The sequence below is a fragment of the Hordeum vulgare genome, chromosome 6H (assembly GCF_904849725.1).
Source record: "Hordeum vulgare subsp. vulgare chromosome 6H, MorexV3_pseudomolecules_assembly, whole genome shotgun sequence".
In the NCBI taxonomy this organism is placed as follows: Eukaryota; Viridiplantae; Streptophyta; class Magnoliopsida; order Poales; family Poaceae; genus Hordeum; species Hordeum vulgare.
In genome coordinates, this window is record NC_058523.1 from 177859465 (window position 1) to 177881528 (window position 22064).

Genomic DNA, 22064 nt, shown 5'->3' on the forward strand with positions numbered 1-22064 from the left:
ACACATAAATTTATAAAGTGCCATGCTCTCAAAACCTAAAAATTGTCATGCTACTTTATAAAAATGCCATCCTCTAGTTGAAAATGATTTTATGGGGATGAGCCCCAATAGAAATTGTCATGCCATTGAAAATGGAAATGTCATCCTTTCAACATTGAAAAGGCAACGCTCTCAATGATAGAATGGCATCCTCTCATCAATAGAAATCTAATATTAATAAAAATGCCATGCTCTTAGTAATAAAAATGTCATCCCATTAAAAATTAAAATGCCATCCTCTCAAATAATAAAAATGTCATCATATTACTAATAAAAATGACATATTGTTATTATTAAAAATGGCATGCACTTAGTCATAAAACTGCTATGCCATTGAAATAAAAATATCATCCTCCCAATAATAATTGACATCCCTATTGTTAATCGAAAAGTCATATTATTACTAATAGAAATGCCATGTACAAAAAAAACTTGACTTGGTAACATTAGAAAAAAAAGATTTTAATTTGCCATGTGACATAGTTTCAAGAAATTACAAAAACTGCCATATTAAATTCTTTTTATAAAGTGCCACGTACCTATAAGCAAAAAAGAACATAAAAAGGAGGGACCAAATTAGAATTATGGTCTCTCAGGTAGAGACTCACATACCTAGCCAGTGTGGTGTACGTCAAGTGTTTTGATTAGTATAGCGTTGGCAAACTTTTATATTCATAGCAAAAGTGTTAATAAGCCTGATGTGCCTCCTGTCCCGCGTGAAGATTCGTGCAACAGATCCGATGGGAGGGAGCAATGTTCGCCAGGATTGGTCCCCCTGGTGAACATTTACCAGTCGGTTTTTTGATGATTATTGGTCGGAGTGTTCGCCAATTAGCTTTTCCGAAGGTTATTGGGCGGAAATCGCTTTCGGGTGTCAAACGCGGACAGCATCCCTTCACCTCATCTTTTTTTCCCGACAGCTACAGGCCCCTTCATTGCTGTTGTAATCTGCAAATAAATTATGTGTCCTTTCAAATCTGGAATATTCCTCCGAGCCGAAAACCAATCATCAAGGATCTCTGCGTCCCTAACCAATCATGTACTCCCTCCGTCTTAAAATAATTGTCTTAACTTTATACTACTAGTTTTAGTACAAAGTTGTACTAAGGTTAAGACATTTATTTTAGGACGGAGGGAGTACTACTAGTGCTAACATAAATCGACCCGTTAACCGGGGACTGTCCACTTTTACAGGCACTGGTAGCCACAACATTTCAAAGGCTAGAGGCACTAGAAAACAACATATCACTCTCACAGCGACGTTTGTGGAGACGTCCAAGCTTAAAATTCGCGTGGAGCACGATGATTACGATGCGAATTAACGCATGTTCAGAATAAATCAAACAGATGGAAAGTCAAAGCTGAGAAACGATAATGCACTCGAGGCTAGTTCCTGCTTGATTAATAAACAAACTGATATGAAGCAAGGAGGCCAGTGGGGGGAGCTCTAGCCTATACCCATGACAAAACAGAAGCAAGAGCAAGCTGCCGCCGAAAGCCCCAGCCCCGCTCTCTTCTCCCTCCACCCTACACTTTTCTTCATGTTCTCGTCACTAGATTCCAACTTCCAGTTCATCACCGCCCCGGCCAGGAGGCAGCCGGCGACGACCAAGGCGGACGAGGACGAACCTTCGCACTCGCAGGGCGATGACCGGAAGCTGCCGGCCATGGATCATGCCAGGAAGCGCCACCAGGAGAAGGGCTTCCTTTATGACTGGTCAGTAAATTTCTTCTTGCAGAGTTCTTGACATGATCATGTGTACACAGGCGCACCATTGATGCTGTTGTTCCATCTCTTCTTGGTGTCTGCTTGCAGTAGCGTCTGTCTTTTATCTGAACTTCTCAACTGCCTTATATGGCTACGATGCAGAAAACATATATGGTGTGTCATGTTTTCTTCCTTCGTTTGGTTGGTGCAGCTTCTTCGTGTTGTGCTGCTGCTTCTTCTGTCATGAAGCCTGCGAGCACTGCCTCAAGTGCTTCTGCTGCTGCCTCTACAAAGACGAGTGACCGACCAACCGGTCCGGAATCGGCGCTCATCCGAAGATAAACCCTGTGGACTTGTGATTGTATATTTTTCAGTTTGGTTGCCAATTTGCACCATTTTAGTGCACTGGTGTAGTAAAGTCCATGCGTGTACATCTGGAATTGATCTTCCCCATGCTTTGCTCATGCCCCTGCATCTGAAAACTGTATGCCAAGAGACCCAGAGTGAGAATACTGGTATTCAGCAGAAGCATACAGACTTTCTTTGTTGTTGTTGTTGTACATTACCAGTCTGTTGTTGTCGCCTGCTAGCTGCTATTCACACTAACGCTGCATGCCCTCTCTCTCCATTTCTGCATCATCTGAAGAATAAATGCAGTCCTATGACATTGGCTGGCCCTAGTGCCCAACGTGCTTCATCTGCGGGCGAGACCTTCCTAGTCGTCACGCCGCCGCGTCGTACGCGCGGACGGCCTCGTGCGCGGTCTCGAACGTGCCGAGGCCGAGACGGACGTTGCCGGACCGGATCTCGGCGTAGTAGGTGCCGAAGGGGCGGTTGCGGACGCCGCGGTAGCCTGAGGATGAACGGCGGCGCGGCGGCATGGTGGCAGAGGGAGCGGCGAGGGAGAGGCAGAGGAAGAGGTGAGAAACTGCGAGGGAGAGACGCGTGGCTGTGAGCAGTCGCGTGCAGTTGCGACATTTTATAGCGCCTTGAAAACGGTGCGCCAAATCTGACGCGCGGCCGTCCGCTTTCTCCAACGCACGCAAAAGTTTACCGCGTGCTTTTTTTGCCACGTGGAACGCGCAATTTCATCCCGCCCTTGCGTTTTTTATGGCCATTGTTGGAGATGCTCTTACGAGCGCAGTAGCAGTGGCTGAGCCAATATGAGCCAAGCATCCGTATTTTCAGTACAGTGAGCTACTGAATCAAGCTTGCAAGGAAAAAAAAAGAGATGTGACAGCCAACCGAACTAACAGAAAATTGTGCGTACGACACTATCCGAGAAAATACTCAAAGCATGATTGGTCTCTCGGTCCCCTATGTTTTCCATGAATTTCACAACGAAATTCGTTTCCTATATTCCTGGCACAACCGTCATCTGAGAGCGATCCTAGCGGCCATATATGATCAATCGGCACAATAACTGGCTGCACGACGATTTTGTCCAAAAAGGTTGATCTAGCAGAGTCGCGTTTCGCGCTCGAATGTCATATTTTTGGAGATTACTCTATCTAAAAAGCACTCAGAGCAAGTACAATAAGGTACAGTCAGCACGCTGTAAAAACTAAAATACTATATTTTTGTTGAGCTGCATGAGAGAGAAGAGGAGAGAGAAGGGAAGCGGGTTGTTCGTGAAGAGTTAGCTCTAACATGTGCTCCTAGATGCTTTGTGAGAATGAAAGGTTGGCCATAAATGATAAAAGTAATATTTTTTTATAGTTAACTATTGTACAAGCTAACTACAGATGGGCTATAAGACTGCTTATAGCCAGCAGTTGGCTATATATTAACCATGCCGTGAGGAGTATCTGCTCCGGTGCTCCCACTGGACCGAACGCGGAGGGGAAAAACAGGACGGCTGAAATGATCCAATAACTGTTTGGATAGAGGGGCAGTATGTTTTTTTTGCAGTTAATTTTTTAAATAATGTATTATTTTTATTAAATTTGAAAATAATACGCTGGTTGTATAATGTTTAAAAATAATATACCGTCGGCCGTGCTCGGAAGCCGACTGGATTCAGTCAGCCCTACCGAATCCGACATGATCTACTCGGCCGCATGGAGGCCGATAAGTGGCCACTCGGCCACGTGACATCCGACGACTAGCCAGAGCACGTCACTCGGCCTGGACAGCCTCCAGTGGGCTACGACGAAGCCGAATGGGCCAGTCGGCCACGACAAGGCCGATAGGAGGCGATACAGCCACGAGTCGCACCGCGCCCCCTTTTTTTCTCCTCTCTTCCTCTTCTTTCCCTCATCCCTTCTCTCTCCACGCTAAAATACCTCGATTTTTTTACAAAATTTGAGCCGATTTCATCCCCTTTTTTCATAGTAGTTGGATTCTAAAGGGTTAGGGGAGACAAGGGAACCCTCGATCTCGTGATGGGGTAGCTCATGTGATGGTTGTGGAGACTTCTGCATTTGTCCTTCTTCCCTCGGTGTTCGTTGTTCTTCTCCCGTCGTTCGTCGTTTCTTCGCACGCTTCAAAGGTAAGATTCAACGTCCATTACCGTAGTATTTAGTTGCGCAAATATTTGTAGTTGCTTTCCTAATATATGTCGATGCCAAATATTTAGGTGTTTGAGTATTTTTAGTTGCTCTGGTAGATTATGGTAATATAATTAGTTGTAGTGAGGTTGATTCGGTAATATTTTTAGTTTGTCCTTCTGCTTAATATTTGTCCATGTTGATTAATTTTTTATGTCTGCAGAGATGTCAAATGTAGCGAAGTTAGGTTTTTACTACAACGTTGGTACTCTTCAAAAAAATCAGAATAGAGCTGATCTGAATGAACTTCAATACATTAAGGTGTGAGTGACTGCACCTGAGACATGGTCTGCTAATCAGTTAACATAATGGTTGGTCAGATGTTTATGGTTTAATACTGAAACACACACTGTGGTGTTCATGCATTATGGACCCGATCCAGTTCAAATATTTTTGTTTATTTGAAGCAAATAGAGCGGGACTCTCAGTGGGTGTTGTGGCTACAAGCTTGCGAGAGTAGGGGATGTAATCCTCTCGCCTTAGTACTCCCCTTGTGAAGCACGTTAGTGCACCTGAAGCCGAAGGTGATTACGATTATGGCGAGAGCAGTGAAGGGATGCATGATTCAATGTCAAATTATGCGTCCCATCCTGTACATGATGTTTACGAATAATGTTAGAGTAGGCAGGAAGAAGGAGGAAACGCCGATGATTCTGTCAGTGGCGAGACGGATGCTAATGAGATAGATAGGCACATGCAAAACCAGATCGAGGATGAAGATAGAGATGGTGATATCGCCAATGATTCCGACGAGTCGAACGAATAAGAGATCACACAAGAGGTGCCTCCTTCATCATGGAATTAGGACTTCTCATGTGCAATGATCGTGAATGATGGTCATGATTCTGCCTGGCAATATCACGAGAACAACATTGCGATAGGTGCCATTTATCCAAACAAGCAAGCTCTAAAGGATGCAATCATTGATTGGGAAATGTCCATGCAAAGGATTTTTGTAGCTGACGCGTCAAGTCAGAAATACTTGATAATGGTATGCAAGAACTCGGGTTGTCACGCGAGGGTGCATGGCTATTTCCCTAAGTATGGCACAAGCTGGGTGATTAGTGACTTGGTTCATCACAGTTGTGTTATTCCTTGTATCCCTCAAGATCATCCTAACATCATGTCCATGCTCATTGCTCGGTTGCTTTACATCGAGATAGTGTAGAGCAAAGAGATGGAAGTGAAGGATATCCAGACAAAAGTCTTTGTTAGGTTCAAGTACAAAATTTCTTATGGAAAGGCTTGGAGGGCTAAGTAGAGGGCACTTGAGACCAGATTTGGTTCGTATTTTGATGCATATGACTCTGTTGTCCGGCTCCTCCACACACCACAGGATCATATTCCAGGCACCTATGTCGACATACAAGACTTGTTCATGCGAGAGTTCCCAACTATGAGGGTGCTGCATCGACTGTTCTTCTCTTTTGGTGTCTGCATCGAAGCTTTCACACATTGTCAACATGTGATATGTGTAGATGGCATTTTCCCACTGGAAAGTACAAGGGTCAGATCCTGACCACCATTGGTCAAGATGGCCAAAATCAATTCGTCCTACTGCATTTTCTTTTGTGGAGAGCGAGAATATTGAAAGTTGGACATGGTTCCTCAATCAATTGAAAATAGAAGTTGTGAAGGATAAGCCGAATGTGTGGCATGTTGGGGAACGTCGCATGGGAAACAAAAAAATAATTACGCTCACCAAGATCTATCTATGGAGACTAACATCTATGAGAGGGGAAGTGCATCTACATACCCTTGTCGTGGAACGTCTTCGCGATCCAATCACGATCCGTCCCGCAATCTCATCATGATCCATCCCGATCTAGTGCCGAACGGACGACACCTCCGCGTTCAGCACACGTACAACTCGATGACGATCTCCGCCTTCTTGATCCAGCAAGAGGGGCGGAGAGGTAGATGAGTTCTCCGACAACATGACAATGTGGCGGCAGTGTTGGTTGAGCTGGTCTGGCAGGGCTGCACCGTGCGCTACCAAATCGATCTAGAGGTGGAATGAACTAGAGGAGGGAGAGAAAGTTGTGCCATAACCTAACTGGGTGCGGTTGCGCGCCATGACCTAATTGCGTGCGGCTTTGATACGTCTCCAACGTATCTATAATTTTTTATTGTTCCATGCTATTATATTATCTATTTTGGATGTTTTATATGCATTATTATGTCGTTTAATATTATTTTTGGGACTAACCTATTAATCACGAGCCTAGTGCTAGTTTTTGTTTTTTCCTTGTTTTTTGGGATTTGCAGATAAGGAATATTAAACGGAGTCCAAACGGAATAAAATCTCCGGAATGATTTTTTCTCGAATGAAAGAGACCTGCCAGACTTGGAGAAGGGGGCAGGGCACGTGCCGGGAGGCCACAAGCCTACATGGCATGACCAAGGGGGTAGGCCGCGCCCCTAGCTTGTGGGTCCCCTACAGGTCTCCTAACCCTAATCTTCGTCCTATAAATTCCCAAATATTCCCTCATTATCGAAGAGACACCAAAACATACTTTTCCTCCGTCAGAAGCCTCCGTTTCCGAGAGATCCAATCTGGGAACCTTTTCCGGTAATCTGCAGGAGGGGGATTCGATCATGGAGGGCATCTACATCAACTCCATTGCCTCTCCAATGATGCGTGAGTAGTTTACCACAGACCTACAAGTCCCTAGCTATTATCTAGATGGCTTCTTCTCTCTCTTTGTTCTTCAATACCATGTTCTTCATGATCTCCATGAAGATCTATCCGATGTAATACTCTTTTGCGGTGTGTTTGTCGAGATCCGATGAATTGTGAGTTTATGTTCAGATTATCTATGAATATTATTTGAGTCTTTCATGAATTCTTATATGCATGATTTCATATCTTTGCAAGTCTCTTCGAATTATTGGTTTGGTTTGGCCAACTAGATTGGTAATTCTTGCAATGGGAGAAGTGCTTAGTTTTGGGTTCAATCTTGCGGTGTTCTCACCCAGTGAAAAAGTAGGGGTAGCGAGGAACATATTGTATTGCTGCCATGAAGGATAAAAAGATGGGGTTTTCATCATATTTCTTGAGTTTATCCCTCTACATCATGTCACCTTACTTAATGCGTTGATGTGTTCTTCATGAACTTAATACTCTAGATGGAGGAAGGAGTCGGTCGATTTATGGAGTAATAGTAGTAGATGCAGAATCGTTGCGGTCTACTTGACACAGACGTGATGCCTATATGCATAATCATTGCCTTAGATATCGTCATGATTATTCGTTTTTCGATCAATTGCTTTATAGTAATTTGTTCACCCACCGTACTATTTTCCTTCATGAGAGAAGCCTCTAGTGAAACCTGTGGCCCCTGGGTGTATTTTCCATATTATATTTTCAGATCTATAAACCAAAAATACGAAAAACATAATGTTGCTATTTATTTACTTTAGTTTTACTTTTAGTTCTTTCGATCTTTTATATCTATCTCTATCAGATCTCATCCTTGCAAATAACTGTGAAGGGATTGACAACCCCTTTGTTGCGTTGGGTGCAATTGTTTGATTATTTGTGTGGTTGCTAAGATTGGGGCCTTGCTTGTTCCTCCTATTGGATTGATACCTTAGTTCTCGACAAACTGAAGGAAATACTTATCTACTTTGTTGCATCACACTTTCCTCTTCAAGGGAAAACCAACGCAAGCTCAAGAAGTAGCACACTGCGCACCATAACCTTTTCGGCTGCGGGTGCCTCTCTCCTCTCCATTATATATAGGAGGGAGGGAAGGGGTGGCGCCAAAAAGGAGGAGTCCTCCTCCGATTGGGAGATGGAGGCGCAAGGGAGGAGTTCTCCTCCAATTCGGACTCCCTCCCCTCCTCACACTTCAGCGCATAGCCCATATGGGCTGGCCGCCCAGCCCACCACGGGCTGGTGCTCCACCTCTTGGGCCTATGTGGCCCTCCGGGCTGGGTTGCCCCTCCCGGTGAACCCTCGGAACCCATTCGTAATTTCGGTACTTTACTGATAGTGCCAGAAACCTTTTCGGAACCCGTATACCTCTTTCCTGTATATCAATCTTCATCTTCGGACCATTCCGGAACTCCTCGTCATGTTCGGGATCTCATACGAGACTCCGAACAACCTTCGGTCACCAACATACATAACTCAACTATACCGAAATGTCACCAAACCTTAAGTGTCCAGACCATGTGGGTTCGAGAACTACGCAGACATGACCTGCGACACTCTCCGGTCAAGAACTAATAGCGAGACCTGGATGCCCATATTGGCTCCTACATATTCTACGAAGATCTTTATCGGACGAACCACGATGTCAAGGATTCAATCAATCCCGTATATTGTTCCCTTTGTCCATCGGTATGATACTTTCCCGAGATTCGGTCGTCGGTATCTCCATACCTAGTTCAATCTCGTTACAGGCAAGTCTCTTTACTCATTCCGTAATACAAGATACCTTTACTAACTCCTTAGTCACATTTCTTACAAAATCGTTGTGATGTTGTATTACCGAGTGTGCCCTAGAGATACCTCTCCATCATCAGGAGTGACAAATCCTAGTCTCGATTCACGCCAACCCAACAGATACCTGTATAAAAACTATATAGTCACCCAGTTATGTTGTGACATTTGATACACACAAGGCATTCCTCCGGTGCCCGGGAGTTGCATGATCTCATGGTCATAGAAACACATACTTGACATGCAGTAGAACAGTAGCAATAAACTCATACGATCACATGCTATGTTCATAGTTTGGGTGTGGTCCATCACATCATTCTCCTAATGATGTGATCCCATTATAAAATGAGAACTCGTGTCTATGGCCAGGAAACCTTGACCATCTTTGATCAATGAGCTAGTCCTTAGAGGCTCACTAGGGACAATGTGTTGTGTATGTACCCACACATGTATTTGAGTTTCCAATCAATACAATTATAGCATGGATAATAAACGATTATCATGGACAAGGAAATGTAATAATAACTTATTTATTATTACCACTAGGGCATATTTACAACAAGTCATGCATGTATACTCAATGCGATAAAGACAATGTCAAATCCTGATCTTGATGAACAAACTCCATGGCAGGACTTGCGGAGTCGTTGGTGCATGCGCCATATTGGGGCCAATTTCTTCTTTTAGTTAAGAAATAAGAACCTCATGAATCTAGTAAAGAAACTCTACAAGCATAACCAACTATGGAAGTACAATTTGATACGTAACAGACTTAATGTTTGCACGCATACACATCTTAGGGACATGGGAGCTGTAATAGATGTAGATGTGAGGGCACATGTTGAAGCAGTAGCTGCATAGTTAGCAACAGGATCAACTACCATGGAGGAAAGATTATTGGGCTGTGTGACTTGCTAGGATTTGACCCAGCTGGTACTAGGAGAAGGTTTGGGAACAATTAAAACCTTTGGTCAATGGATAGAGCATGATCCCGTGGAGAGGTGATCTGTGCTGCATGACACACATGGAGCAAGGTACGTTGTCGTGACTACCAATCTTGTTGAAACATATAACTTTGTCCTTAGAGGAAACAAGGCTTTTCCACTTACAACCATTGTTGAGGGAATTTTCTATGGCGCGGTGAAGTATTTCAGAGATAGACATCAAAGCGTTGACGTGCATATCACTAACAACCCAAACACACGTTATTGTGAAAGGGTTATGAAGTTGTAGGATCTGAAGTATGTCTAGAGGGGGGGGGGTGATTAGACGAATTGACCAAATAAAAAGTTAACCTTTTCCCAATTATAGTTGACGACAAGTTTTAGAAATTGTAGCAAGTCAAACACATCCTACAAATGCAAGTATAAGAGTGTAGCAGCAGAAAGTAAAGACATGCATAGTTATCACACGTCCAAGAAAGTAAATAGACACGGTTATTGACATCCTACAAATGCAGAAAGTAAATAGAGGGTAGGTATAGGAAGATCAAACGCAAATATTGACACGGTTATTTTTGGCGTGGTTTCGATAGGTGGTGCTATCACACGTCCAAGTTGATGGAGACTTCAACCCACGGAGGGTAACGGTCGCGCGAGTCCACGGAGGGCTCAACCCACGAAGGGTCCATGGAGAAGAAACCTTGTCTATTCCATCACGGCTTACGTCCATGAAGGACTAGCCTCACTCGGGTAGATCTTCACGAAGTAGGCGATCTCCTTGCCCTTATAAACTTCTTGGTTCAACTTCACAACACGAAGTAGGAGGCTCCCAATCGACACCTAACCAATCTAGGAGACACCACTCTCCAAAAGGTAATAGATGTGGTAGTATGATGAACTCCTTGATCTTGTGGTTGAAAAGATAGTCTCCTCAACACTCAGTCACTCTCTCATAGATTTGGCTTGGGTTGAAGAGATTTATTGGGTGGAAAGCAACTTGGGGAGGCTACAAATCAGGATTTAAATGGTAGGATTAGGATATCTAGATCTAAAACATGAGTAGGTGACTCTCTCTGAGAAAAATGGATATAACAAGTGTTGGTATGTTCAGTGTGCTTCTTCTACAAATGAGAGGTGGTGGAGGGTTATATATAGGCATCTAAAAAAACCGTTACAACATTATTGCCCAACTCGATGAAACTGAAGTGAAACTCGGTGGCTGGCGTAGTCATTTTCCACAACTCGATGAGACCGATTTTCAAAACTCGGGAATTCCGATTTTGAGAAGTTGGTTACTCTAGCCCGGGGCACTGATTTCAGTTGCACCGAAATGGAACTTGGTGTCACCGAGATTCTAGGGTTTGGCATATGGGATCTGTCTGAGGTAAAACTTGATAGGGCCGAATGGAAAAAGCTAGCGGCACCAAATTTTGGACTTTGTGTATTTTGACAAAATATTTGTGGGATAATTTCATGAGTATTTCGGTGGCTATGTCTAAGCACTTGAGGATCCAGATCATCGTAGTCACCTCATCCCCTTTTAATAGTATTGGCTTTCCTATGGAGTCAAATGTGATTTCTCACAAAACATAAATAGTCTTCAAGCTTGTTTCCAATAGACGTTCCTTGCATCTATGGGTTATCCTCACAGTCCTTAGACAATGCATCATTGAACTTCTCCTGAAATATACTAGATGGAATCATTAGATCAATGACACACATGTTATTATTAACTACCAAAAGCACCTTAGGGATAAGTTGTGCTTTCAATCCCCCCTTTTTGGTAATTGATAACAATATATAGATCAATGCTTCACCATAAGATATAATTAATGAATAACGTCGTTGCTTTGAGAAGTATGTGATAATAAAGAGCTCCCCCTAAATTTGTTCATTATTTTAAATTTGCGTTTGAATGCAAATGCACAATCAAATAGGATCATGGGTCACTCTTCCATTTCACATACAACTTGGTGGTGCGCATAAATGATATGAATGAATAGTAATGCACACTACACCAATCAAATGAGTGAATGATCATCATATAAATAGCTCAAATGTATGAAATAGTAGCATTAGCAATCAGAGCGTATGATCAAACACTCAACTCTATCGTTTTTGAGACATCCAAAAGAACAAAAAGCATTTGAAAACAAAAGAGAGAAACAAAAATATCTCTCACAACCCTATTGATCTATACACTTCTCCCCCTTTGTCAACAAGTTACCAAAAAGTTCAAAGTTTTAGAACTATGCATCGCTCTAGGCTCGATCTCCTCCAGTAGCAGTTGATGGAGTCAACAGGAGAGTGTCTGCGAAGGCTTTGGTAGATGCCTTCTGAGGTGGTGGTGTAGACACTGGAGGTGCAGGAGCTCGTGGAGCTGATGCTTGGGCTGATGAAGACGGTTTGGATCCCAGAACTGTCACAGCTGCAGAACTGACATGGGTCCCGAACTGAGTGGTAATTGGGATTGATATATTGTGATCATCACCACTGCTGGAGCTGGGAGTGTGCACTACATCAACTTCATGTTTCAACTAATTGACAGTGGTTGTCAGCTCCGTCACCTTGATATCTGGGTCATGGAATTTGGTTTCCACGATCCTCTCGAGACTCTTCTGATTCAGGTAAATGTTTGTAATGTTCTTCTTCATCCCTTGGATGGTGCTGATAAGTAACGCCATTTGATCCTCTTTGGATCTCAACTATGGATCTCTAGTTCCTATGGCTGCCTCTGCCTCTACCTCAGCATGTATCTATGCCTCTGTTGCCCACAGGTTCCAAAAGTAAACTCTAAAGGTTTCCTACTTGGTGCAAGAGGACTAAGGCTGGGGGCTCGACATGATGGATGTCACCCCCGATCCGACCAGTGCGTCATGGTGAAGATCTTTAGGACACGAAGACCACCTTTGTAAGGGTAGATTGTAGTCCTGTCCCCTTTCAAAATGGTTGTTCTGGCAACCCTTTGTGCCAAGTGTGATTTTGGGGGTAGTGTTGGGAAACATAGCATAAATTCAAAATTTTCCTATGCCATATTTAGATCTTCCTATGGAGAGACTAGCAACGAGAGAGGGGAGAGTGCATCTTCATACCATTGAAGATCGCTAAGCGAAAGCGTTGCTAGAACGCGGTTGATGGAGTCGTACTCGCGGCGATTCAGATCGCGGTGTGATTCCGATCTAGTGCCGAACCACGACACCTCCGCGTTCAACACACGTGCATCCCAGTGACGTCTCCCGCACTTTGATCCACCAAGGAGGAGGGAGAGGTTGGGGAAAATCTCCGGCAGCACAACGGCGTGGTGTCGATGGAGAGACGAGGTCTCCCGGCAGGGCTTTACCAAGCACCGTGGGAGAGGAGGAAGAAGAAAAGCAGGGTTGCGCCAAGAGAGAGATGGAAAACCGTATCTCCAAAGGCCAAAAACCCCACTATATATAGGGGGAAGGGAGGGGTAGCGCCCCCTTTAGGGTTTCCCCCTTGAGGGGGGCGGCAGCCCTAGATGGAGAGGGGGGCGGCGGCCAGGGAGGAGAGGGGGTGGCGCACCCCTAGGTGGGCCTTAGGCCCACCAGCGCCTAGGGTTTCCCCTCCCTCCCTCTTTGGTGCGCCTGGGTTGAGTGTGGGGGGAGCACCAGCCCACCTAGGGGCTGTTTCCCTCCCGCACTTGGCCCATGTAGCCTTTCCGGGCTTGTGGCCCCTCCCCGTGGGCCTCCGGAACCCTTCCGATGGTCCCGACACTTTGCCGGTGGTGCCCGAAAAATTTCCGGCGTCCAAACCCATCTATCCTATATATCAATCTTTACCTCTGGACCATTCCGGAGATCCTCGTGACATCCGAAATCTCATCCGGGACTCTGAACATCCTTCAGTAACCTCGTATAACAATTCCCTATAACCCTAGCCTCATCGAACCTTATGTGTGTAGACCCTACGGGTTCGGGAGGCATGCGGACATGACCAAGACACTCTCCGGCTAATAACAATCAGCGGGATCTGGATACCCATGGTGGCAACCACATGTTCCACGATGATCTCATCGGATGAACCACGATGTCAAGGATTCAATCAATCCCGTATACAATTCCCTTTGTTTGTCGGTATAGAACTTGCCCGAGATTTGATCGTCGGTATACCTATACCTTGTTCAATCTCGTTACTGGTAAGTCTCTTTACTCATTCCGTAGCACATCATCCCGTGACTAACTCCTTAGTCACACTGATCTCATTATGATGATGTTCTACCGAGTGGGCCCAAAGATACCTCTCCGTCACACGGAGTGACAAATACCGATCTCGATTCGTGCCAACCCAACAGACACTTTCGGAGATACCCGTAGTGCACCTTTATAGTCACCCAGTTACGTTGTGACGTTTGATACACCCAAAGCACTCCTACGATATCCGGGAGTTGCACAATCTCACGGTCGAAGGAAAAGACACTTGACATTAGAAAAGCTTTAGCATACGAACAATACAATCTAGTGCTATGCTTAGGATTGGGTCTTGTCCATCACATCATTCTCCCAATGATGTGATCCCGTCATCAATGACATCTAATGTCCACGATCAGGAAACCATGATCATCTATTGATTAACGAGCTAGCCAACTAGAGGCTTGCTAGGTACACATTGTGATCTATTTATTCACACATGTATTAATGTTTCCTGTTAATACAATTATAGCATGAACCATAGACGATTATCATGAACAAGGAAATATGATAATAACCATTTTATTATTGCGTCTAGGGCATATTTCCAACAGTCTCCCACTTGCACTAGAGTCAATAATCTAGTTACATTGTGATGTATCGAACACCCATAACATTGTGGTGTTGATCATGTTTTGCTCGAGGAAGAGGTTTAGTCAACGGGTCTGCAATATTCAGATCTGTGTGTACTTTACAAATATCTATTACTCCACTCTGGACATGGTCCTAGATGGAGTTGTAGCGGCGTTTGCTGTGCTTGGTCTTCTGGTGAAACCTGGGCTCCTTGGCTATGGCAATGGCCCCAGTGTTATCACAGAAGGGTGTCATCGGACCCGACGCATTTGGGACCACTCGAAGGTCGGTGATGAGCTCCTTCATCCAAATCCCTTCATGAGCCGCTTCTGAAGCAACTATGTACTCCGCTTCACATGTAGATGCTGCCTCGACTTCTTGCTTGCTACTGCACTAGCTCACTGCCCCGCCATTCGAAACATACACGTATCCGGTGTGTGACTTAGAGTCATCCAGATCTATGTGTCGAAGCTAGCATCGACGTAACCCTTTACGACGAGCTCTACGTCACCTCCATAAACGAGAAACATCTCCTTAGTCCTCTTCAGGTACTTAAGGATATTCTTGACCGCTGTCCAGTGTTCCATATCGGGATCACTTTGGTACCTCCGTACCAAACTTATGGCAAGGTTTATATCAGGTCTGGTACACAACATGGCATACATTAGAGAGCCTACGGCTGAAGCGTAGGGGACAGTATTCATCTTCTCTCTATTTGCTGCCGTGGTCGGTGACTGAGTCTTACTCAATCTCATACCTTGCAAAACTGGCAAGAACCCCTTCTTTGAGTTTTCCATATTGAACTTCTTCAATATCTTGTCAAGGTATGTACTTTGCGAAAGACCTATGAGGCGTCTCGATCTATCTCTATAGATCTTGATGCCTAATATGTATGCAGCTTCTCCAAGGCCCTTCATTGAAAAACACTTGTTCAAATAGGCCTTTATGCTTTCCAACAACTCTATATTATTCCCCATCAATAATATGTCATCCACATATAGTATGAGGAAAGCTACAGAGCTCCCACTCACTTTCTTGTATAGACGGGCTTCTCCATAAACCTGTATGAACCCAAATGCTTTAATCACCTCATTAAAGCGAATGTTACAACTCCGAGATGCTTGCACCAGCCCATAGATGGAGCGCTGGAGCTTGCATACCTTGTTAGCACTCTTAGGATCGACAAAACCTTCTGGTTGCATCATATACAACTCTTCCTTAAGATACCCGTTAAGGAATGATGTTTTGACGTCCATTTGCCAAATTTCATAATCATGAAAAGCGGCAATTGCTAACATGATTCGGACTGACTTCAGCTTCGCTATGGGAGAGAAAGTCTCGTCGTAGTCAACTCCTTGAATTTGTCGAAAACCCTTTGCGACAAGTCGAGCTTTGTAAACGGTCACATTATCATTTGCGTCAGTCTTCTTCTTGAAGATCCATTTATTTTCTATGGCTCGCCGATCATCGGGCAAGTCCACCAAAGCCCATACTTTGTTCTGATACATGGATCCTATCTCGGATTTCATAGCCTCAAGCCATTTGTTGGAATCCGGGCCCGCCATTGCTTCTTCATAGTTTAAAGGTTCACCATTGTCTAACAACATGATTTCCATTACAGGGTTGCAGAACCACTCCGGTGCGGAGCGTACCCTTGTGGACCTTCGCGGTTCAGTAGCAATTTGATTTGAAGCTTCATGATCATCATCATTAACTTCCTCTTCAGTTGGCGTAGGCGCCACATGAACAATTTCCCACGCTGCGCTACTTTCCGGTTCGAGAGGGGGTGTAATTACCTCATCAAGTTCTACTTTCCTCCCACTTACTTCTTTCGATGGAAACTCTTTCTCTAGAAAGGATCCGTTCTTGGCAACAAAGTTTTACCTTCGGATCTAAGATAGAAGGTATACCCAATAGTTTCCTTAGGGTATCCTATGAATACACATTTCTCCGCTTTGGGTTCGAGCTTTTCTGGTTGAAGTTTCTTCACATAAGCATCGCAGCCCCAAACTTTTAGAAACGACAGCTTAGGTTTCTTGCCAAACCATAGTTCATACGGTGTCGTCTCAACGGATTTAGACGGTGCCCTATTTAAAGTGAATGCTGCAGTTTCTAATGCGTATCCCCAAAATGATAGCGGTAAGTCGGTAAGAGACATCATAGATCGTACCATATCTAATAAAGTGCGATTACTACGTTCAGACACTCCGTTGTGTTGCGGTGTGCCAGGCGGCGTCAGTTGTGAAACAATTCCACACTTCGTTAGGTGTGTGCCAAACTCGTGACTCAAATATTCTGCTCCACGATCAGATCGTAGACACTTAATTTTTATGTCACTTTGATTCTCAACCTCACTCTGAAATTTCTTGAAATTTTCAAACGTCTCAGATTTGTGCTTCATCAAGTAGATATACCCATACCTACTCAAATCATCGGTGAGAGTGAGAACATAACGGTAGCCACTACGAGCTTCAACGTTCATTGGACCACACACATCAGTATGTATTATTTCCAATAAGTCGGTCGCTCTCTCCATTATTCCTGAGAATGGAGTCTTAGTCATCTTTCCCATGAGGCACGGTTCACATGTGTCAAATGATTCAAAATCAAGAGACTCTCATAGTCCATCAGTATGGAGCTTCTTCATGCGCTTAACACCGATATGACCAAGGCGGCAGTGCCATAAGTATGTGGGACTATCATTATCAACTTTACATCTTTTGGTACTCACACTATGAATATGTGTAACATCACGATCGAGATTCATCAAGAATAAACCATTCACCAGCGGAGCATGACCATAGAACATATCACTCATATAAATAGAACAACCATTATTCTCTGACTCAAATGAGTAGCCGTCTCGCATTAAGCAAGACCCTGATATATAATTCATGCTCAAAGCTGGTATTAAATAACAATTATTATGGTTTAAAATTAATCCTGACGGTAGATGTAGAGGCAGCATGCCGACGGCGATCAGATAGACCTTGGAGCCATTCCCGACGCGCATCGTCACCTCGTCCTTGGCGAGTCTCCGCTTATTCCGCAGTTCCTGCTTTGAGTTGCAAATGTGAACAACCGCACCGGTATCAAATACCCAGGAGCTACTACGAGCGTTGGTAAGGTACACATCAATAACATGTATATCATATATACCTTTAACGTTGCCGGCCTTCTTGTCCGCTAAGTACTTGGGGCTGTTCCGCTTCCAGTGACATTTTCCCTTGCAATAGAAGCTCTCGGTCTCAGGCCTGGGTCCATTCTTTTTCTTCTTCCCTGTATCTGGCTTACCGGGTGCGGCAACGGCTTTGCCATCTTTCTTGAAGTTCTTCTTACCCTTGCCCTTCTTAAAACTGGTGGTCTTATTGACCATAAACACTTGATGCTCTTTCTTGATTTCTACTTCTGCAGATTTCAGCATCGAGTACAACTCGGGAATGGTCTTTTCCATCCCTTGCATGTTGTAGTTCAGCACAAAACCCTTGTAGCTTGGTGGGAGAGACTGGAGGATTCTGTCAATTATAGCGGCATCCGGAAGTTCAACTCCAAATGAAGTGGGACGACCGTGTAACCCAGACATTTTGAGTATATGCTCACTGACAGAACTGTTCTCCTCCATCTTACAGCTAAAGAACTTGTCGGAGACTTCATATCTCTCGACACGAGCATGAGCTTGAAAAACTAGTTTCAGCTCTTGGAACATCTCATATGCACCGTGTTTCTCAAAACGCCTTTGGAGCCCCGTTTCCAAACTGTATAACATGCCACACCTAACCAGAGAGTAGTCATCACTCCACGTCTGCCAGACGTTCAGAATGTCCTGGGCTGCTGCAGGAGTAGGAGGGTCACCTAGCAGCGCATCAAGGACATAAGCCTATTAGTTGCTTCGAGGATGAGCTTCAAGTTGCGGACCCAGTCCGCATAGTTGCTACCATCATCTTTCAGCTTGTTTTTCTCTAGGAATGCGTTGAAACTGAGGTTGACGTTGGCCATCTAAAATATTTATAAATAGAACTTTTAGATTAAGTTCATGACAATTAAGTTCATTTAATCAAATTAAGTATGAACTCCCACTTAAATCGACATCCCTCCAGTCATCTAAGTGATACATGATCCATGTCGACTAACCTGTCCGATCATCACGTGAGACGGACTAGTCGTCATGGTGAGCAACTTCATGCTGATCATATTCAACCATACAACTCATGTTCGACCTTTCGGTCTCTTGTATTCGAGGTCATGACTATACATGCTAAGCTCGTCGAGTCAACCTAAGTGTTACACGTGTGTAAATCTGGCTTACACCCGTTGTATGCGAACGTTAGAATCTATCACAACCGATCATCACGTGGTGCTTCGAGACAACGATCCTTCACAACGGTGCACACTTAGGGGAATACGTTCTCGAATTGTTTTTAAGAGGGATCATCTTATTATGCTACCGTCGTTCTAAGAAATAAGATGAAAGACATGATAAACATCACATGCAATCATATAGTGACATGATATGGCCATTATCATCTTTGCTCTTTCGATCTCCATCTTCGGGCATCGCATGATCATCATTGTCACCGGCATGACACCTTGATCTCCATCATCGTGTCTCTGTGAAGTCGCCACGCCGACTACTACTACTACTACTACTACTACTACTACTACTACTACTACTACTACTACTATAGCTAACCGTTAGCAGTGAAGTAAAAGTAGTAAACACATGGCGTTGCATCTCATACAATAAATTAAGACAACTCCTATGGCTCCTGCCGGTTGTCATACTCATCGACATGCAAGTCGTGAATCCTATTACAATAACACGATCATCTCATACATCACACATGTAGCATCACAACTTAGGCCATATCACATCACATGTCAAACCCTGCAAAAAAAGTTAGACATCCTCTAATTGTTGTTGCAAGTTTTACGTGGCTGATTTGGGTTTCTAGCAAGAACGCCTTCTTACCTACGTGACAGCCACAATGATGATATGTCAAAGCTATTTACCCTTCATAAGGACCCTTTTCATCAAATACAATCCGACTAGAGTGGGAGAGACACACACCCGCTAGCCACCTTTATGCACGGTTTGCATGTCTGCCCATGGAACCTGTCTCACGTAAGCGTACGTGTAAGGTCGGTCCGGGCCGCTTCATCCCACAATACCGCCGGAAAAGAATAAGACTAGTAGCGGAAAGCAATTGACAAATAAGCGTCCACAACCTTTTGTGTTCTACTCGTGCATAGAATCTACGCATAGAAAACCTGGCTCTGATACCACTGTTGGGAAACGTAGCATAAATTCAAAATTTTCTTACGCCACATTCAGATCTTCCTATGGAGAGACCAGCAACAAGAGAGGGGAGAGTGCATATTCATACCTTTGAAGATCGCTAAGCGGAAGCATTGCTACAACACGGTTGATGGAGTCGTACTCGCGACGATTCAGATCGCGGTGTGATTCCGATCTAGTGCCGAACCACGGCACCTCCGCGTTCAACACACGTGCAGCCCGACGACGTCTCCTACACCTTGATCCAGCAAGGAGGAGGGAGAGGTTGGGCAAGATCTCCGGCAGCACAACGGCGTGGTGTCGATGGAGAGACGAGGTTTCCCGACAGGGCTTCGCCAAGCACCGTGGGAGAGGAGGAAGAAGAATAGCAGGGCTGCGCCGAGAGAGAGATGGAAAACCGTATGTCCAAAGGCCAAAACCCCCACTATATATAGGGGGAAGGGAGGGGTGGCGCCCCCTTTAGGGTTTCCCCCTTGGGGGGGGGGCAGCCCTAGATGGAGAGGGGAGCAGCGACCAGGGAGGAGAGGGGGTGGCGCACCCCTAGGTGGGCCTTAAGCCCACCAGCGCTTAGGTTTTCCCCTCCCTCCCTATCTGGTGCACCTGGGCTGAGTGTGGGGGGGGGGGGGGTGCACCATCTCACCTAGGGGCTGGTTCCCTCCCGCACTTGGACCATGTACATTCCGGGGCTTGTGGCCCCTCCCGGTGGGCCTCCGGAACCCTTCCGGTGGTCCCGGCACTTTGTCGGTGGTGCCCGAAACATTTCCGACGTCCAAAACCATCCATCCTATATATCAATCTTTACCACCGGACCATTCTGGAGCTCCTCGTGACGTTCGAGATCTCATCCGGGACACCGAAGATCCTTCGGTAACCTCGTATAACAATTCCCTATAACCCTAGCGTCATCGAACCTTAAGTGTGTAGACCCTACGGGTTCGGGAGGCATGCAGACATGACCGAGACACTCTCCGGCCAATAACCATCGGCGGGATTTGGATACCCATGGTGGCTCCGACATGTTCCAGGATGATCTCATCGGATGAACCACGATGTCAAGGATTCAATCAATCCCGTATACAATTCCCTTTGTCTATCGGTATAGAACTTGCCCGAGATTCGATCGTCGTTATACCTATACCTTGTTCAATCTTGGTACTGGTAAGTCTCTTTACTCGTTCCATAGCACATCATCCCGTGACTAACTCCTTAGTTACACTGAGCGCATTATGATGATGTTCTACCGAGTGGGCCCAGAGATACATCTCCATCACACGGAGTGACAAACCCCGATCTCGATTCGTGCCAACCCAATAGACACTTTCGGAGATACCCGTAGTGCACCTTTATAGTCACCCAATTACGTTGTGATGTTTGATACACCCAAAGCACTCCTACGGTATCCGGGAGTTGCACTATCTCACGGTCGAAGGAAAAGACACTTGACGTTAGAAAAGCTTTAGCATACGAACAATACGATCTTGTGCTATGCTTAGGATTGGGTCTTGTCCATCACATCATTCTCCCAATGATGTGATCCTGTCATCAATGACATCTAATGTCCATGATCAGGAAACCATGATCATCTATTGATTAACGAGCTAGCCAACTAGAGGCTTGCTAGGGACACATTGTGATCTATTTATTCACACACATATTACTATTTCCTGTTAATACAATTATAGCATGAACAATAGACGATTACCATGAACAAGGAAATATGATAATAACCATTTTATTATTTCCAATAAGTAGAGGACCAAGGCCTGTATAAGAGGGAGGTCCTTCCTTCATAGCAGGGGGATCCACCAACTCCATTAGGGGAGGAACCCCCCTCCTTTTGTATTCGTTTTACACCTCAGCAATCGAGACAAGCAGGAGTAGGATTTTAAATCGCAAGGTGGTCCGAACCTAGGTAATCTGCGTGAGTCTCCTTGTTCATCTTCCTTAGCTCGAGCCAGCGGAGAGTTGCCGTGAGGTTGAGAGGTAGAACAGGGTAGGAGATCAAGCGCATCCTAGTGATTGAACCTTTATGGGTGTGCGGAGCCCCGATTCTGACATTTGGCGTGCCAGGTAGGGGTGCACAGCCATTATTCAACTCCCGTTTTGGCTCCAGCTTCTTCTCTCCCATGGCCGACGCTCACCGTGTGTGTGCTGAGCGCAAATCAGCCTAGGTCGTCGTGACCTCACTTGTGGGCCGTGGCACCCACCATCACTCCGCCAGCGATGAGGCCGCCGCAACTGACCCTGCTGCCCGCGAGCAACATGCATCCTCCATGCACCCCTCCGTGCAGCGGGAGGGA

At 45.0% G+C, this 22064-nt stretch overlaps 1 protein-coding gene across 1 annotated transcript; it reads left to right on the forward strand.

Annotated features, from left to right (window-relative positions):
- Window positions 1-1402: 1402 nt before the first annotated feature.
- LOC123402631 lies at window positions 1403-2312 on the forward strand. The gene is made up of 2 exons (XM_045096566.1): window positions 1403-1756; window positions 1959-2312. Exons 1-2 carry the CDS (start codon window positions 1500-1502, stop codon window positions 2047-2049), a joined length of 348 nt encoding a protein of 115 aa, XP_044952501.1. The 5' UTR covers window positions 1403-1499; the 3' UTR covers window positions 2050-2312.
- The last annotated feature ends 19752 nt before the right edge of the window (window positions 2313-22064 follow it).